General features: G+C 42.1%; 1 protein-coding gene across 3 annotated transcripts in view; it reads right to left on the bottom strand.

Moving 5' to 3' along the window:
• The window catches only part of RBPMS (RNA binding protein, mRNA processing factor), a 107,762-nt gene extending 92,081 nt beyond the window's left edge, over positions 1-15,681 (bottom strand). Inside the window, exon 1 of one of the 3 annotated variants that reach the window (XR_009763988.1) lies at positions 15,161-15,681. Coding sequence is in view for 2 of the 3 variants with exons in the window: in XM_061635617.1 (XP_061491601.1) it covers positions 15,161-15,223 (63 nt within the window). In the remaining variant the exon portion in view is untranslated. The remainder of the gene's footprint in view (positions 1-15,160) is intronic. The other 2 variants (XM_061635617.1, XM_061635609.1) reach the window with 2 other exon arrangements.
• Between the last annotated feature and the right edge of the window lie 441 nt (positions 15,682-16,122).

Raw genomic sequence — 16,122 nt, 5'->3', positions numbered from 1 at the left:
ATTGTCACATGGCTGCAGTTAATTCCATAGATTTTCTCTATATTGGGCTCCATCACATCATTCCAGTCCAGAAGATTATCCATGCCATTGATAACTTTATCTCTAGAATCTTCATTCATTTCTTCAGAGATAACATTGAGTTCCAAACAATAGATTTTATTTCTAAAGTCCATAGACTCCAAATCTTGTTCCTGTTCCACGTTGGTTCCAATCTCCGGGATCTCCTCTCTCACAGGGACCCCTATTCCAGTCTCCAGGGTCTCCTCTCTCACAGGGACCCCTGTTCCAATCTCCGGGGTCTCCTCTCTCACAGGGACCCCTTCCAGGGTCACCTCTCTCACAGGGACCCTTATATCTTTAATCTCCTGCTTCATTTTACTCAATTCAATTTTCGTTATCTCAATCTCATCCATTATTTTCTGAAACATAGTTATTTCCAGATTTTCAGCCACTTTCTTAATTGCCATTTTAAAAGAAAAATATAGGAAAACCACTTCTTATTTCAGCAACAATTGGGTTAATTCTCCAAACTTGGTGACATCACAGTATAAACAGAGCAGACAGCCTTATCTCTCCAATAGTTAAGTAAACAAAATGCAGTTCCCAGGATCGAAACAATTAATGGCAATCGTCAAGAAACAGATTCGTCAAAATAAAATAGACCAAAAAGAGAGTAGTCTCAAAACAGTATAATATTTTTCAAAATAAAAATCTGGAATAGAAATCCCTCTTCTGTGTATATCTTTAGAATGCAAATCCAGGACAGCTTTTTGCAACAAAAACAGAGATAAGCTATTAATTAGTGCGTAGCAGAGAGAAGTTATGGCTCCCCAGTGAGATGTCAAAAACTGATCAATCTGGCAAATCTCTTTTAAACAGCAACAATTTAAGTCAAGTAAAAGAAAAATATAGAAAGAAGGGTGCTTGCCTGTTAGTGCGTTCTCTCTTAGAAGATAAGATGAACGTTCGCTTTAACAGATAGAGCTTGCTGTTAAAAATCCGTCCCACCTTCGTCGGCTGGACCTCGTCCCATAAATTAATGAGATCTGGTCGTCCCAACAAAAATAGGCTTTGAGGTTAATCTCTTCGTTTCTCCCTACCCGGGAGAAGTTTAATCAGTCAAAAAAAAAAGAAAAAACTGACTGATATATCTGAATAAGCTTCTTTTGAGGCAGGAGCCCGTCTCAAAAGCAGGCACAGGCTAAGTCACCCTTCCCGGAAGTCGAGGCATGTTCATGATTCAACCATGGTTTCAGACAAATTGTGTGGCTCATTGTGAAATGCAAACAGGCTACTGGTGAAGTTTTCCAGATCTACGGTACTATCCCTTTCAAAAGATCAGTTCTTTGTTTTCCCAGGACTTTTGAACGTTGTTATTATGGGCAGTATTCAATTACATTTTTGCACTGGCACAAGGGGATTTCCTCCCTCCTCCCCCCACCATGCCCAAATCTGCTCAGGAGGGTCGGGAGAACCCTCAGAACAAAATTGGGGGCGGGGGGTAGAGGGGAAGGAGACGGAGAGATTGTTCCCTTGCACAAAGTGAAATACTTGCACTGATGGAATGACCTGCAACCCCATGTGTTTCATCTGCTATTTATGTTCTTATTTTTTGTTATCTACTCTGAGAATTGTGTGGTTGAAACACAGCATATGAATAAAAACAACTAGGCTGTTATTGCCTGGCAGCAGCAATTCATGGCCTCAGGCAGATGTCTTCCTCAGGCCAGTGACATGGAGAAGCTGGGACTTAATATTGGGACCGTATCCATATAAAACATGGGCTTTACCACTTCCCACCCTCCTCTAGTCTATCTCCCTTCATAGGGGAAAAGAAACAGGGGATTGGAGCCTTCATTCAAGTTCCTCTCTGCCCCATATTAAACTAAGCACAGGCTGGTGGCTCCCATGCCAGTGGGGCAGTGGAATCCACTCCAGCTTTTAGTCTGAAATTCCAAGGAGCTGCCCTTGAAAGTTCAGACTAAAACCTGGAGCAGACTCCACTGCCCCACTGACATGGGATCTATTAGCTATCACTGTCACAAAACACATACATATGCAGTGAAAAACAGGTTCCGACCATGGAAGGGTTTTGAATGGGGTCCCAAAGTCATTTAAGACTGCAGTCCTATACTTACTCTAGAGCAGCCTTTCCCAACCAGTGTGCCTCCAGATGTTGTTGGACCACAACTCCCATCAGCCTCAGCTAGCATTGCCCATGGTCAGGAAAGATGGGAGTTGTGGTCCAACAACATCTGGAGGCACACTGGTTGGGAAAGGCTGCTCTAGAGCAAGGCAGTGGGCCTTGCTTTCGATTAGACGCACAAGACTGTACTATAAAATTACTAGATAAGGCAGCTGCATAATCATTAAAATGTCACTGGGGTTGCAGTTAAGCATTTTCAGCCTAAAAGTGTTAACTCAAGACATCTTCGCACTACATTCCTTACCAGAAGGCTGGCTCAACAAATATTTATTGCAGCCACAGGTCTCAAAAAAATAATAACACTATAAAGTGCTACTGCACTACAACACTTAACTCAACGGCAACCAACCATGCTTGTTAACAATTATATATAGTAAAGCAGGTTAAAGTAGGATTGCTATTTCATCTGCTTTTTAGTAGCCTTCACTTCATGTCTGGAATGCCTTCACCTGCTTAATGTCTATGTTTTAGACCAGTGGTTCCCAACTTTTATGAGCACGGGACCCCCTTTATAAGCTGAAAATTTTTGTGACCCCCTCCCCCCAGGGAGGCTGGCTGGCTGCCAGGAAGGAAGTGGGAAAGCAGTCTTTCTTTGCAGGCTTGCTTCTTTTTGCTTCACAAAAAGCCCTCTCCTCTCATTCTAAGTAAGAGTGTTGCCAGTAGCGGCAGTGCAAGGAGACGGGAATCAGTGATAGTAATCCCCTCTTCTTCCTGGTAACTCCACCCTCAGCCTCCTTTGGCATCTGCCATGTATTTTAGAGGCAGATGCCTGCCCTTAGTGAGCCTGAAAGACGCTCTGGCGCTTCAGCAAAAGGCCTCCCCTCTTGTTTGGAGCAAGGGGGAGGTGTCATTCTGCAGTGGCAGTGGAAAGCAGACAGTGTAGAAGGAGTGAAGACTTTTTAAAAAAATTAATAAATAATTCGTTTCTTTACTGTTCACGGCCCCCTCTGGATTACTTCGCGGGCCCCCTGGAGGTCCCGGCCCCCAGGTTGGGAACCACTGTTTTAGACTGCTGCAGCATTGCAAATAAGTACACAAACATTACTGGGCTTCCTAAAAGAAATCACTTCTGTAAATTGCCCACTCAGATCACATTAGCAGTTTTTTGCATGTTAAAAGATGGGGGGAGGATTGACATTCTTCCAATTTATCAAATCGTTTCTCATTCAGAAAGAACTGATACTTGCCAGAGGCAAACAGCATTTTTACAGGCTTTTGCTGAATTTAAGGTAGCAGGGCTAGTTGAAAAGAAAAGTGTTCAAACTTGGATTAGGGAATAATTTCTTCATAGCCATACATTATTTCTCATCTTTCAGAATATAGGAGTCATATAGGCCACTATTACTCAGTCGTTTATGTATTAACCACCATTAAAGAAATGAAGCCAATTTTGCAATATAAATATGTTTATATACATGATCATAATAGTGACAATAATAATCTATTATGCATGCAGCAAAACATACACACACAAAAATATATATATAGCAGGTAAACAGATGACCAGTACTTTGCTACAATGTTACCTACTCATCTTTGTTAACATCACCCTGCCCCCAAAAGTACATCGCCTGAACCATCCCTTTGTTTTGCATACCAATTTTTCAAACTCTTTAACTATGCCAATTGCTAGGGAGATCTCATTTTAATGTGCTAAAGCCACAGCAGATAAGGTTCTAACCTAACATTCAACAGCAGAGTCTTCAACTCAGTAGAAATCATTACCTGGCTTTTTGAGTTGCCCCATTTCACTTCCAAATTGGTAAGCACTGCTTACAGAGAATGATGATGTGCAGCGAGGTCAGAGCTAGGCTTACCGGGATAGGATCAGACTCCGATTACAACATCATTGTACAAGGAAAAAGATGGCTGCCCCCATAACTACTCTTCTCCATTCAGTTCCCCTGAAAGACTGCAGGTTATATGGCACGCAACTGCTTCCTTGGAGCATTTTTTAAAAATACATTTTTACTAAAAAAAATTGTTCCTAGAAGCATTTTAAAACACGTTTTTACCACACGGCCACATAAGAAGTATTTGCTGCTCTACATGGCAGTAAATGTTAAAGAAAAAGAAAACAGCCCTCAGAGCAGCTCATAACTGCTTCTTTTGTTAAAAAAAAGGGGGGAGCAGGTTTTTAAGGATTTCCCCTAAAAAAATCAACCCACAAGCGGGACAAGATGGAACCAGTTTTATTCACACACGAAGCCAATGTGGAACAGAAACAAGTTAATCCATCCATACCCAACAGCAGGATCCAAACTTGGGAATCCTCTTGCTTCTGAGTTCCACATGAAAGCCAACTGACCAATTAAGTCCCACTGAAGTCAGGAGAACTTGAACATATTTCTGAGCAAACATGGTTGACAGTAGCTGAGCCACACAGAATACTGAAATTCTCAGCTGCAGGGAAAGGAAGATAGGGATAGGGACTTGCATCATAAGAACATAAGAAGAGCCTGCTGGATCAGGCCAGTGGCCCATCTACTCCAGCATCCTGTTCTCACAGTGGCCAACCAGGTGCCTGCGGGAAGCCCGCAAGCTGGACCCGAGTGCAAGAACACTCTCCCTTCCTGAGGCTTCCGGCAACTGGTTTTCAGAATTATGCTGCCTCTGAAAAACAATTTCTCTTCCCCATAGATTCAGGGGCTGTCAGCCAGCACCAATCCTCACTCGTTTAGCACCAAGCAGCACAATTGAGAAAGATTTCAGGACAGCAGGAAAAGAAACAAAGGTGTCCCCTGCTAGTACCAAAGTTTCTGTTCCAGGCTTCTGGAATCCTGAACAAGAGCACTAATGCCACTGATGACACTCATCTCCATGTCTGTCTCTGCATGAAGGCCTATAAACTGAAGCTGAATCCTAGCAAGAAGGAGTTGCTTTGGTAAGTGGTTCTCATGTCTGGGAATTAGGTGTACAGGCTGTTCCAGATAGGCTTGCACTCACCTTGAAGGAACAGGTATATAGTCTGCAGGTGTTCCTGGATCCAGCATTGTCACCAGTGGCACAGGTGCCTCAGTGACAAAGAATGCCTTTTCCAGATTTGGCTGCTTTTCCAGCTACAGTACAAGTATTCCTGAACAGGTAATAGTTTGGTCAGAGTGACCCACACTCTAGTAACCTCCCAAATGAGTTAGTGTACACGGGGCTGCCACTCAACTCTACTTGGAAGCTTCAAAAGTGCAGAATGCTATTGCCAGAATTTTTACTGGTACAGCTGGATGGAATCATTGCACTGATTCTAAAAGGAATTAAACTGGTTGCCTATTCAGTTCCAAGCCCAATTCAAAGTGCTAGTGTTTAAGTTTCAACCTCTAAAAGGCTTGGGACCCAACTACCTGAAGAAGTGCCTTTTCCTAGCCTGCCCATATTTTGAGATCTCCGAGTAGGCTTTTCTTTGTGTTCTACTCTTGGGGGAAGCTCATGACATGGAATAGTCTTCTCTGTGGTGGCACCACAAATGTGGAATGCCCTCCCAATCACAGCTACTAATGGTGCCAACTTCGTTATCATTCCTGTTAAAACTTATTTTAACAGTTTTTCAGCCTGCTCTGTTGTTTTTAGCTGCCTTTGTGTATTTTGAATGATGGGGATTATTGTGAATTTTATAATTTGATTTATGTTCTGTACCTTGCCTCGTATAGATCAAGGGTTCCTAAACTGTGATCCATGGACCACCAGTGGTACTCAAGCTTCATTCAGGTGGTACATGGCATACCTGTAGATCTGTGGATGAAGATGGCAGACAACACATCCATTGCATTGAATTGTATTTTTATTCTTTTACTGTTTATATTGTATTTGAATTTGAATTCTATGGAATTACAATACCTGTAACAGGCAGAAAAATCACTGAGTGGTCCACCAAGACCCTCAGCATTTTTTAAGTGGTCTGTGAGGAAAGTAGTTTGAGAACCACTGGCACAGATGAAGGGCAGGCTATAAATATTTTTAATAATTAGTAAATAAATCCTGACATGTACTTTCACAGAGATACTATTGTTAAGCAATGAGCTGAAAAGAAGGCATCTAAAAGGCGAGGAAGAATCTAAGAATATAAGCACTCAGGAACCAAGTCCATTTCATCAGATGCAAAAAAGATAATCCTCACTGGCAGGGTGTGTGTGTGTACACGTACATATATATAAGACACACAGGTATGGGGTGAAGTGTAAATCAGGGGAGCCAAATGGCTATGAAATGCAACTAGTACAATCTGCGACAACTCTATGTACAGCTAAAATATATACAAGGTACACACAATGACTTTCACAACAGCAATAATTGAGGATAAACACAATTATCTAGAACTTATTAAGAAATGTGATTCTATTTGTTTAGGCTTGATTCAAGACAATGGTTTCATGTCCCATGGGAAGGTGTTAATTAACACAGCAGAGATAGGATGATTGCGTTACCACCAATTATTCTATTATCATCAATTACTGCTGATGCCATTTTAGATTGTAGCAGCTGAAGCACTGTCAAGTCCACATTGCAGCTCTAGGAAGTCCAATTTAAAAACAATGTCAATAAGACCTACAGAGAACACTAAGGTCCTGAATGCAAAGTGTTCAATGACAGACTGAAAGAAATAGATTCCTTTAACCTAGATAAAAAGCAGATATACTAACATTTCAAATATTTGAGAGAGATCTCACAGAAGAGGAAACAAGATAGGAAGCAGCAATGGTTCTGGACTATATCAGCCAATTAGTTATGTGTGGAGAGTAAGAATAGGCAAAGGAAAGCAACTTTTACGAAGTTGGTTCTTTAAGGTTACAAATGACCAACTGCGCAATCCTAACCATGTCTACTCAGAAGTAAGTCCTACAGAATTCAGTGGGGCTTGCTCCCAAGTAAGTGGGGTTAGAATCACAGTCTAAAGCTTCAATGCTATGCATGCTTACCAGGGAGTAAGTCTCGTTAAAAACAGCAGGACTTCTGAATAAATTCATAGAATTGGATAGTTACACAGCTACGTGCAGCACAAATGGACTAGAAATTTGTCTGCTAGTAATATCTGAACTGCACAGAGGCTGAACTACATGGAGGCAGATATAGGTTAAACGTTAGAAGAAAAAAGCTGTTAGATTTTAAGAGTGGTTCAGCATTAGAACAAGTTGTGAGGGAGGCTGTAGATTCTCCTTCCAATGTGGCTGCTTTCAAGCAAAAAAACAGACATCCAGAAGAGGTGGCTTAGGTACAGTTACCCCTAACCCTGTATTTCCTGTCCAGAAAGACTTCAGCCAATAGGGTCCACTTTGCAGCTCTACAATTCTATAGTTGCATAAAGGAGCTCTAACTTCCTCACAGTCCCCTCTCCTCTTTCATTGTCCCATTCACTTGTTAATAACTTTTGTTAATGCAGAATTAAGATGAAAGCATGTTCTAGCTTAAATACTATAGTATTTACACATATTACTATCTTACTTCTACTCTTTCCCTTTGAAGAATGTCTTTCTTTGGGGTTTGTTCGCACTTTTGCCAGATTTAATCCCAAATAGAGCTATGGTGGTAATAAAGTCTTCACCCAATTTGCCTACCACCACACTACAGGGCTGCAGTCAGTCAGAACTGGCCACTACAAGGAAAGCAGACCTGTTGTCACTCTATATCTCCCTCTTCCTGGTAGTATCTAGAATAGAAGAGATGTGATGCTGGTAAGGAACAGCAGTGGTCTAGAGGGGACTAGCTTTGTTGTGACTAGTAGGGTTTCTGTGACCCGATATGATCTGGCAAAAAGCTTGGGGGTACTCCGCAATCATGTGCTGCTTCCTGAAAAGAGACTGGAGTTGTTCCTACAAGCTGTAGCTAAGAAGAAAGCTTGTTCCTGTTCTGAACAGGTCAGTTCTTGTCACACTGATCAGGGCCGGCTCCAGGGATGCCGGGGCTCTTGGGTATCAGCTTGCCCTGGCCCCTGGCGTGTGTGCGCGCGTGCGTGCATTACGCACACATGCACGTGCCCCCCATGCCCCCACCTACCTTTCTGCTGTCTTTTACCATTGCCCTTAACGAAGATGGCGGCCGCAGTTTCCCTAACGGGATGACGCCGACACCACCATCGTTGATGGCACGCGTGTGTGCTATGCACGCGAATCTCTGCCATCAACTAAGATGGCGGCAGGGGCTTCAGTACCTTAGGGAAACCGTGGCCGCCATCTTCGTTAAGGGCAATGGTAAAAGATAGCAGAAAGGTAGGTGTGGGTGTGGGGGGCCTGCAGATCGTGGAAGGGGAACGGAGGGGCAGCTGTGGGGGCCCCTGTAGCTCCAGAGGCCATCAGGCCAGTGCCCAACCTGGCTGCCCTTTAGAACCGGCCCTGACACTGATCTATGCTTCTGTAAAGTCCAGGCCTGATTTCTACAATGTGCTCTATATGGGGCTGCCCTTGAAGGTGACTTAGACGTTTCAACAGGAGCAGAATACTGCTGCACATATCTTAACAAATGTTGGGAGGCAAGCGCATATTCAACCTGTTTTACATCTGTTGCACACTGCCAATTTATTTCAAAGCTCAATTCAAGGTTCTAGCTTTAATCTTTACAATTTTGCACAGCCTGGGACCCTCATAGCTTTTTGAATGTCTCTCCCCCATATGAGTCCACTAAGCAGTTGAGGTATACTCAGTAGGTCTTTCTGTCTATGCCATCTTTACAGAGGAGTTGAACAGCAACAGTTGGGCCTCTGCAGTTTTCCTGCATTTGTGGAACCTCTTCTGAAGGGTGAGGAAAACTACCCTTTTGATGGCTTTTTGGAACGGGGGTAAATCACATTGTTTCCATCAGACTTTTGGTGGTCATTTTCATGCCAATATGGTTTCCTGCGACTGTTTCTATGTTGTTATAATATTAATATTATTGTTGTTTATTAAAAAATTAAATTATAAACCATTTTTAACTTTTCAGGAAAAAATAATCTAATACAGTAGACATTATCACTATGTGTATTTTCCTGCCCCACATCATTAATATATGCATGAGTTTCAAGAATATGTTGTATATATATATTCAAGTAATTTTTTTTTGTTTTTTAACAGTCCATTTTAAAATTTAATTTTTGAATAGTTTTGTCTCTTTTTAATTTTGTATAGTAAGTTTGTAGGTTTGTTGTAATACAATTTGTATAAAAGATAATAATTTGGGGGGGTTATCTACAGTGTGCTTCACCTGTTTAGTGAGAGTGTACTTAAGTTGCATTTACTGTGTGCTGATGGGTATCATAATGAGAAGACATGGTTCATTAGAAAAGATAATAATGCTTGGAAAAACAGAAGGAAGTAGAAAAAGAGGAAGGCCAAACAAGAGATGGACTGATTCCATAAAGGAAGCCACAGACCTGAACTTACAAGTTCTGAACAGGGTGGTTCATGACAGATGCTCTTGGAGGTCACTGATTCATAGGGTCGCCATAAGTCATAATTGACTTGGAGGCACATAACAACAACAATGATGGGTATCAATGCATTGTAAGTAGAGATGTGAATGCCTGGGGAAAAAATTGAAAAACTGGGAAAGCCCAGGAGGGGTTCCACTTTTTTTCCTGAGAAATCTGGGGAAAATGGGGGGGGGATTTCAGAATTTTTCCAGGTTTTTTGCAGGCTTTCACATCTCTAATTATGTCCTTTTTAAAAAACAGCTGTGGTATCTGAAACGTGCACTCACTTTATGCCAGTGCTTTCTGATCCAGGCAAGGAGATTTCAATATGTATCTCTCTAGCTGGACTTGGTTTCAAAATCTTTCCTTACCATGCTGCATAATTATAAATGATTCACAATTTGGAATCAGTTGGATTGCTCATGCCCATGTGTAAACTAGTGCTAGCATTTTTAAAGGCAGATCAAACTGAAAACTACCACTATTTATAAACGAATACAAACAGTACTGCCGAAATATGAACACTATGGCATGCACATCCACACCTGCAAAAATCACAACTTCAGACATATTAAGACTGTGCTATCGGGGGGGGGAGATGTACACACAGGCATGTGCACACACAAAATTATCTAAAACTACAACTCAAAAGCTTACAAGTATTTAAGTCGCTTCAATACTGTAGTAGTAACAGAACTTGAAACAACAAATACAGATACACCACCAAGAAGATACGGAAGGCTGGCAATACCTAAAAATACCATGGTTCATTACTGCCTAACATCACTAACCATGGCTTGGTAGTACAGACAACCATCTCACCATGTAGAAAGCCTTACCATCGGGCAGACCACCTTAGAGTCAGTGCAGAGGACAAAATGTGGTAGTAAACATTTATACCACAAGTATGGTAATTCAGATAACCAAGCAATTAAAAGAATTGATGTGGTAAAGATGGTCATCTATACTGGCTGAGTCATATTAGAAAAAGAGGGTATCAAAGGAACCAGTTTTATCACACTGAGACCCGGTTGTTCTACTAGGAGTTCAGTTTGCACTGAATGAGACAGTCCATCACAATGTTAATCCAGACAGTAACCAGATTACACATTTGTTTCAGGCAAACTCTCCATTTCTTAGCACAGTTACTAGAAATGAGAAGTCTCTTTTTAAGATGTTGGAATAGCCACAGATATTTAGAACACAATATCTGAAGTGCATCTATTCTAATTTAGAAGGTTTCATGAACCATTCTCGTAACACCAGCCCCCTTTTCTCCTCAATGTGTGCTGTTCTGATTGCACATCTCTTCTGACAATTCTGCATACAATTTATTAGATCAGCTACAAGACATGACCAAGAGAGATGCCAATAACCACCTTGAAAGCTCCTCAGTTTGTAAATGATGCTGGAGGTTACGGGGGATGTTTTGCTGAACAAAGAGACAGGATGTGGAGTTGGAAACCTGGATTTACATCTTAGCCGCGAACATGCTCAGCTACTGCACCTCAAAACGAAACTAGAAGAGATTAGGAAGATTTGCTATATTTTTCTGTACTTCAAAGTAGCTGTTCCTTATTTGGAAGGGCTCTTCATTTGATCAGGGCAATGGTTCTAGGGAAAGATGTGATTCAATTTAAGCTCTTAAATTTAATCTCACATACACAAAAGCTCATGAAAAAATAAACTGATTAAACTGTGAATATAATAAATATCAATAGATGATGAAAAACTATGGCATGCTTTAAAAGAAATGGGGGTGCCACAGCATCCGATTGTCCTGATGCGCAACCTATACTCTGCACAAAAGGCTACTGTAAGGACAGAATATGGAGAAACCGATTGGTTCCCAATAGGAAAGGGTATGAGACAGGGGTGTGTTTTATCATCCTATCTGTTTAATCTATATGCAGAACATATCATACGGAAAGCAGGATTGGACCAAGATGAAGGAGGTGTGAAAACTGGAGGGAGAAATATAAATAATTTAAGATATGCAGACGATACCATACTACTAGCAGAAATCAGCAATGATTTCAAACGAATGCTGATGAAAGTTAAAGAAGAAAGCACAAAACCAGGACTACAGCTGAATGTCAAGAAGACTAAAGTAATGACAACAGAAGATCTATGTAACTCTAAAATTGACAGTGAGGACATTGTACCTGTCAAGGATTATCAATACCTCGGCACAGTCATTAACCAAAATGGAGACAATAGTCAAGAAATCAGAGGAAGGCTAGGACTGGGGGTGGGCACCTATAAGAGAACTAGAAAAGGTCCTCAAATGCAAAGATGTATCATTGAACACTAAAGTCTGGATCATTCAGACCATGGTATTCCCGATCTCCGTGTATGGATATGAAAGCTGGACAGTGAAATAAGCGGGTAAGAAAAAAACCAACTCATTTGAAATGTTGTGTTGGAGGAGAGCTTTGTACATACCATGGACTGCGAAAAAGACAAATCATTGGGAGTTAGAACAAATTAAACCAGAACTATCACTGGAAGCTAAAATGATGAAACTGAGTTTATCATACTTTGGACATATAACGAGATGACATGATTCACTAGAAAAGGCAATAATGCTGGGGAAAACAGAAGGGAGTAGAAAAAGAGGAAGGCCAAACAAGAGATGGATTGATTCCATAAAGGAAACCACAGACCTGAACTTACAAGATCGGAACAGGGTAGTTCATGACAGATGCTATTGGAGGTCACTGGTTCATAGGGTCACCATAAGTAGTAATCGACTTAAAGGCACATAACAACAACACAAAAGTTATTACCCTACTGGGGAAAAACAGGCAGACAGAGTATGTGTCTTCCCCCATTCCCATATGGCTAATAGCCTTGAGGAAGGAGTTAGCTTGACAAAATGGTACTGGAGAAATAGTTAAAACACTCCCAGTACGAATTCCCCTGATCAAACTGGAAACACACACACCCTAGCTAGATAAAGAAAAAGATATTGGGATATCTGATCACACGGACTTTGGTCCTCAAATTCCATTCCCCATCCATTAAATGGGAGTAGTGATCCAGCTCACATACTTTCACATTTCCCTAGCCCCAGGCAATAAACTGATTAAACTGTGAATAAAATAAGCATCAATAGATTAAAAGTACTAAATGTATGGACGTTGCTGTACAGATCAGTGGGAGCATGGATGAAAGTATATAAATGAAACAAGCTGGCTTGTACAACTCAATAATGTGTTACTGGGAATACAGTCCTTCATTCACTCTACACCCAATTTTCATTTTCATTAACTACATTTCCATACTCCCCATTTACCATGAACTAACAACAGATTCGTCTGTAAAGTTAAAATATTAAGTGATGCTTCATTTTACAAATAAATTCAAAACATTAGAGTTTAAAACTCATGAAAGAGCTGATACAGGGCACTGAACAATAGTTACCTGCTTCAGAAGCGCTGCTAAATTTCTGCATTGTCGCCATTAAACATTAGATTGGAAGCGCCCTGAAACAATGAGTTGTGTGTTTGTTTTTTAGACTTCTGCTGTGAACAGCCATGCACACAGATGTTACTATCGCTATTGCACTGATCTGTGGAAGTAAAAGGTAAAGGTGTCCCTGCACTTGTAGTGTGAGTCGTTTCCAACTCTTAGGGTGATGTCTTGCGACATTTGCTAGGCAGACCTTATATATGGGGTGGGATTGCCAGTTCCGTCCCCGGCCTTTCTTTACCCCCCAGCATATGCCGGGTACTCATCTTACTAACCACGGATGGATGGAAGGCTGAGTGGACCTCGACCCCTTTTACCAGAGATTCGACTTCCTCCTTCCATTGGGATCTGTGGTAGTACATACAGCTCTGTTAACGGAGACATGAAGTTGCCAAGATTCAAGTCAAGCTTATGTAAATGAACCATAAATTATAGGCTGGAAAGGGGTCTGAAGTTAATGTAATTCTCTGTTGTGCCCAACGCTCTTATTTGCTACTAATACAAAAATTTCCAACTTATGGCTAAAATCTTTTTTTTTTTAGCTGGAGGTTAAATTTTTTTATACGCCTGAATATTTTATAGTGATTTATATCATGGATTGCAAGTACAATCTGGTTAGTACTTACAGCAATCTGAAAAAAATGCAAACATTAATGCTTCATTTTTACCTAAACTTGTTAGCTATCACTTTAAACAGGCTGATGAAAGGTCATTTATTTTTATGGAGGGAGCCTACAGATCATTTTTTCTAAAAAAGCACCCAAGAATATCATTCCCACAGCCAGGCAGAATGATTTTTTGTTCCATTCAACTACCTTTCATCCTGGTAGGATCTGTAAATCAGCAGCACTTCATAATGTGCTCATAGTGTTAATCTGGGTAGTTATTACAGCCTTAACGATTTCCCAGATGCATTCCCAACACCAAGATTAACCATATAGTTCTTTTTTCAAAGGAGTAGCTGCACAGCAAAGGCAACGAAGAGTCTTGTGGCACCTTAAAAACTCACAATTCTACTATGGCAATAAGCTTTTGTGGACTTGTGTCTGCTTCAGGAAAAAAACAAGTTTCTCTCACAAACTGTCTTCAGTCCTACTACACTGAGTTTTGAACATTTATCACCCTGCAAAATAAAAAAGCACTATTTCTTGAACAGAAATACTTTAGACACTATTGTACCCTGGGTTGTGGCATCCAAAATTCACACACAGAGGGAAGCTTTAAACTAGACAGTTTTAAAGGGGTGTGTGAAAGCCATACAGCATTCCTTAGCATCTCAAAGTTACAAGAACTCTCAAGTACCTCAACGACATTATTTATACAGTCCTACATACAACTACCACTGTATTATATGAATTTACTTCTGAGTAGGAATATACAGGGTAGTATTTTAAGAGGGGAACTTAATAAAGTAATCTCGAACGCTGGAAATTATTACTGTCTTAAACCTTTAAAGATTTTGCTAAACCGCATCGACAACTTAATTTGCTACGATCTTTTTTTCACTACGACTTTTCTCCAAGGTGGCTCTGAATTAAGATTTACCCAAGTTTTATTGTATAAGTTCTCTGGATCTTGACTCATCGCGAAAGAATGCGCTCGATACATTTATCTATTAATCTGAACGCCTGGCTTTTTAAAGGAGTACGTAGCTTTTAATGCGTGGTTTCACTAGGGGACACCAAATAGTTTGGGGAAGAAGTGTACGGCAACAAGAGAAAAGAAAGAAAGAAAACCCCGTGTTCAGTTTTGCCTTCAAGAGTTCCCACCATCCCCACCTCTCTCTTTTACAATTCAAACTAAGGTCAAACTTAAGCGATGCTGTTTGGAACACTCGACACTGCTTTCGTTTTCCACGCGTTGCGCAAACTCTCCAGCCCCCAAAGCGGACGGAGCCAAGTGTCAATGCATCTTAAGAGACGGGTGGACGGGGAGGTCCAAAAACCTGTAGCTCTAAGGCTGCCTTGCTTGGGGCTGCTCTCCCCCTCCCCAAAAACTTTTTCATGGGCTCCCCAATAAGTCTATGACGCACGGCACTGCGCTCAGAAGGGAAAGCCCGGGAGGCAGCTAAGTCGTCTCTCCGCCTCCTCCCCTCAGGCAGGTACCTCTTCCTCCTGCAGGTTTGGCTCGGGCGGGCTGTGCTCCTGCTCGTTTTTCGCGCTGTTCATTGTTTCCTCCGAGGGTCCGGGGTGCGCGCCTCGCCTCTCCCCTCCGCTGCGCGTCTGGGCTGTGGTTGCCGGCAGGCAAGCGCGCCAAGGAGGTGTGCGGCGAGGCAAGGAGACGAAGGGAAAGCAGCGGGGCAGTCGCCCTGGCCGCCACCACCTACTTCTGCAGCATGCAGGGGCTTCTCTCGGAGTGGCGGAGCGAGACCCCGAACAAGCCGAGGGACGGAGAGCAACGGCGGCGCCTTCTTGCCGTGGAAGGAAGTGAGGGAGAGTCCAAAGCCTTGCCTGCGCGCCTTGCTCTGGTTGGCGGGGAAGGCGACTCTCTCGTCCGGCGCCCACTCCCTGGGACGACGTAGGAGGGAGCGGGGTGGGGGGAGAGAGACGAGTAATCGTGAGGGAGAGGAAAGGACGCCCCTCCGAAACCCGCTAGCCAGAGCACGTGAATAGAGGCGGGACAGAAAGCAAGCATCAAGGCTCTGAAAAGAAAGGGAGGAGGAGCTTGAAAGGGTGAGAACTCTGAAGCCTAATGCCACAGTACAGTACAAGTGGTTGTGGTGTATCTTGTTTTGCCACCTGCCCTTATGTTTCCCTTACAGGCAGTATGTGCCTTTAACAAGTCTTTCAACACCAACGATTGCTAAGGGATCTTCCATGTATAAAGGCAGTGTATCTCTGAAAGGCTTCCTCAATCAGACAATGTTTGGACACCGAGCGCTGGAGCAGATGGATATTTGGTGTAATCCATTCTTACTACATCTTCATTCTGTCATGGGGGGAAAGTGGCAACCTTTCTTCGGCCAGGCAAGGAACACAGAAAACTGCTTTATACTGAATCATGCAAGTGGTCCATTAGCTCAGTGCTGTCCACTCTGACTGGCAGTGGCTCTCCAGGATTTCAGGCA

Source organism: Rhineura floridana, chromosome 1, assembly GCF_030035675.1.
Source record: "Rhineura floridana isolate rRhiFlo1 chromosome 1, rRhiFlo1.hap2, whole genome shotgun sequence".
Taxonomy (NCBI): Eukaryota; Metazoa; Chordata; class Lepidosauria; order Squamata; family Rhineuridae; genus Rhineura; species Rhineura floridana.
Note: the sequence above shows the minus strand (reverse complement) of the source record. Positions and strands in the feature narration are given on the sequence as shown.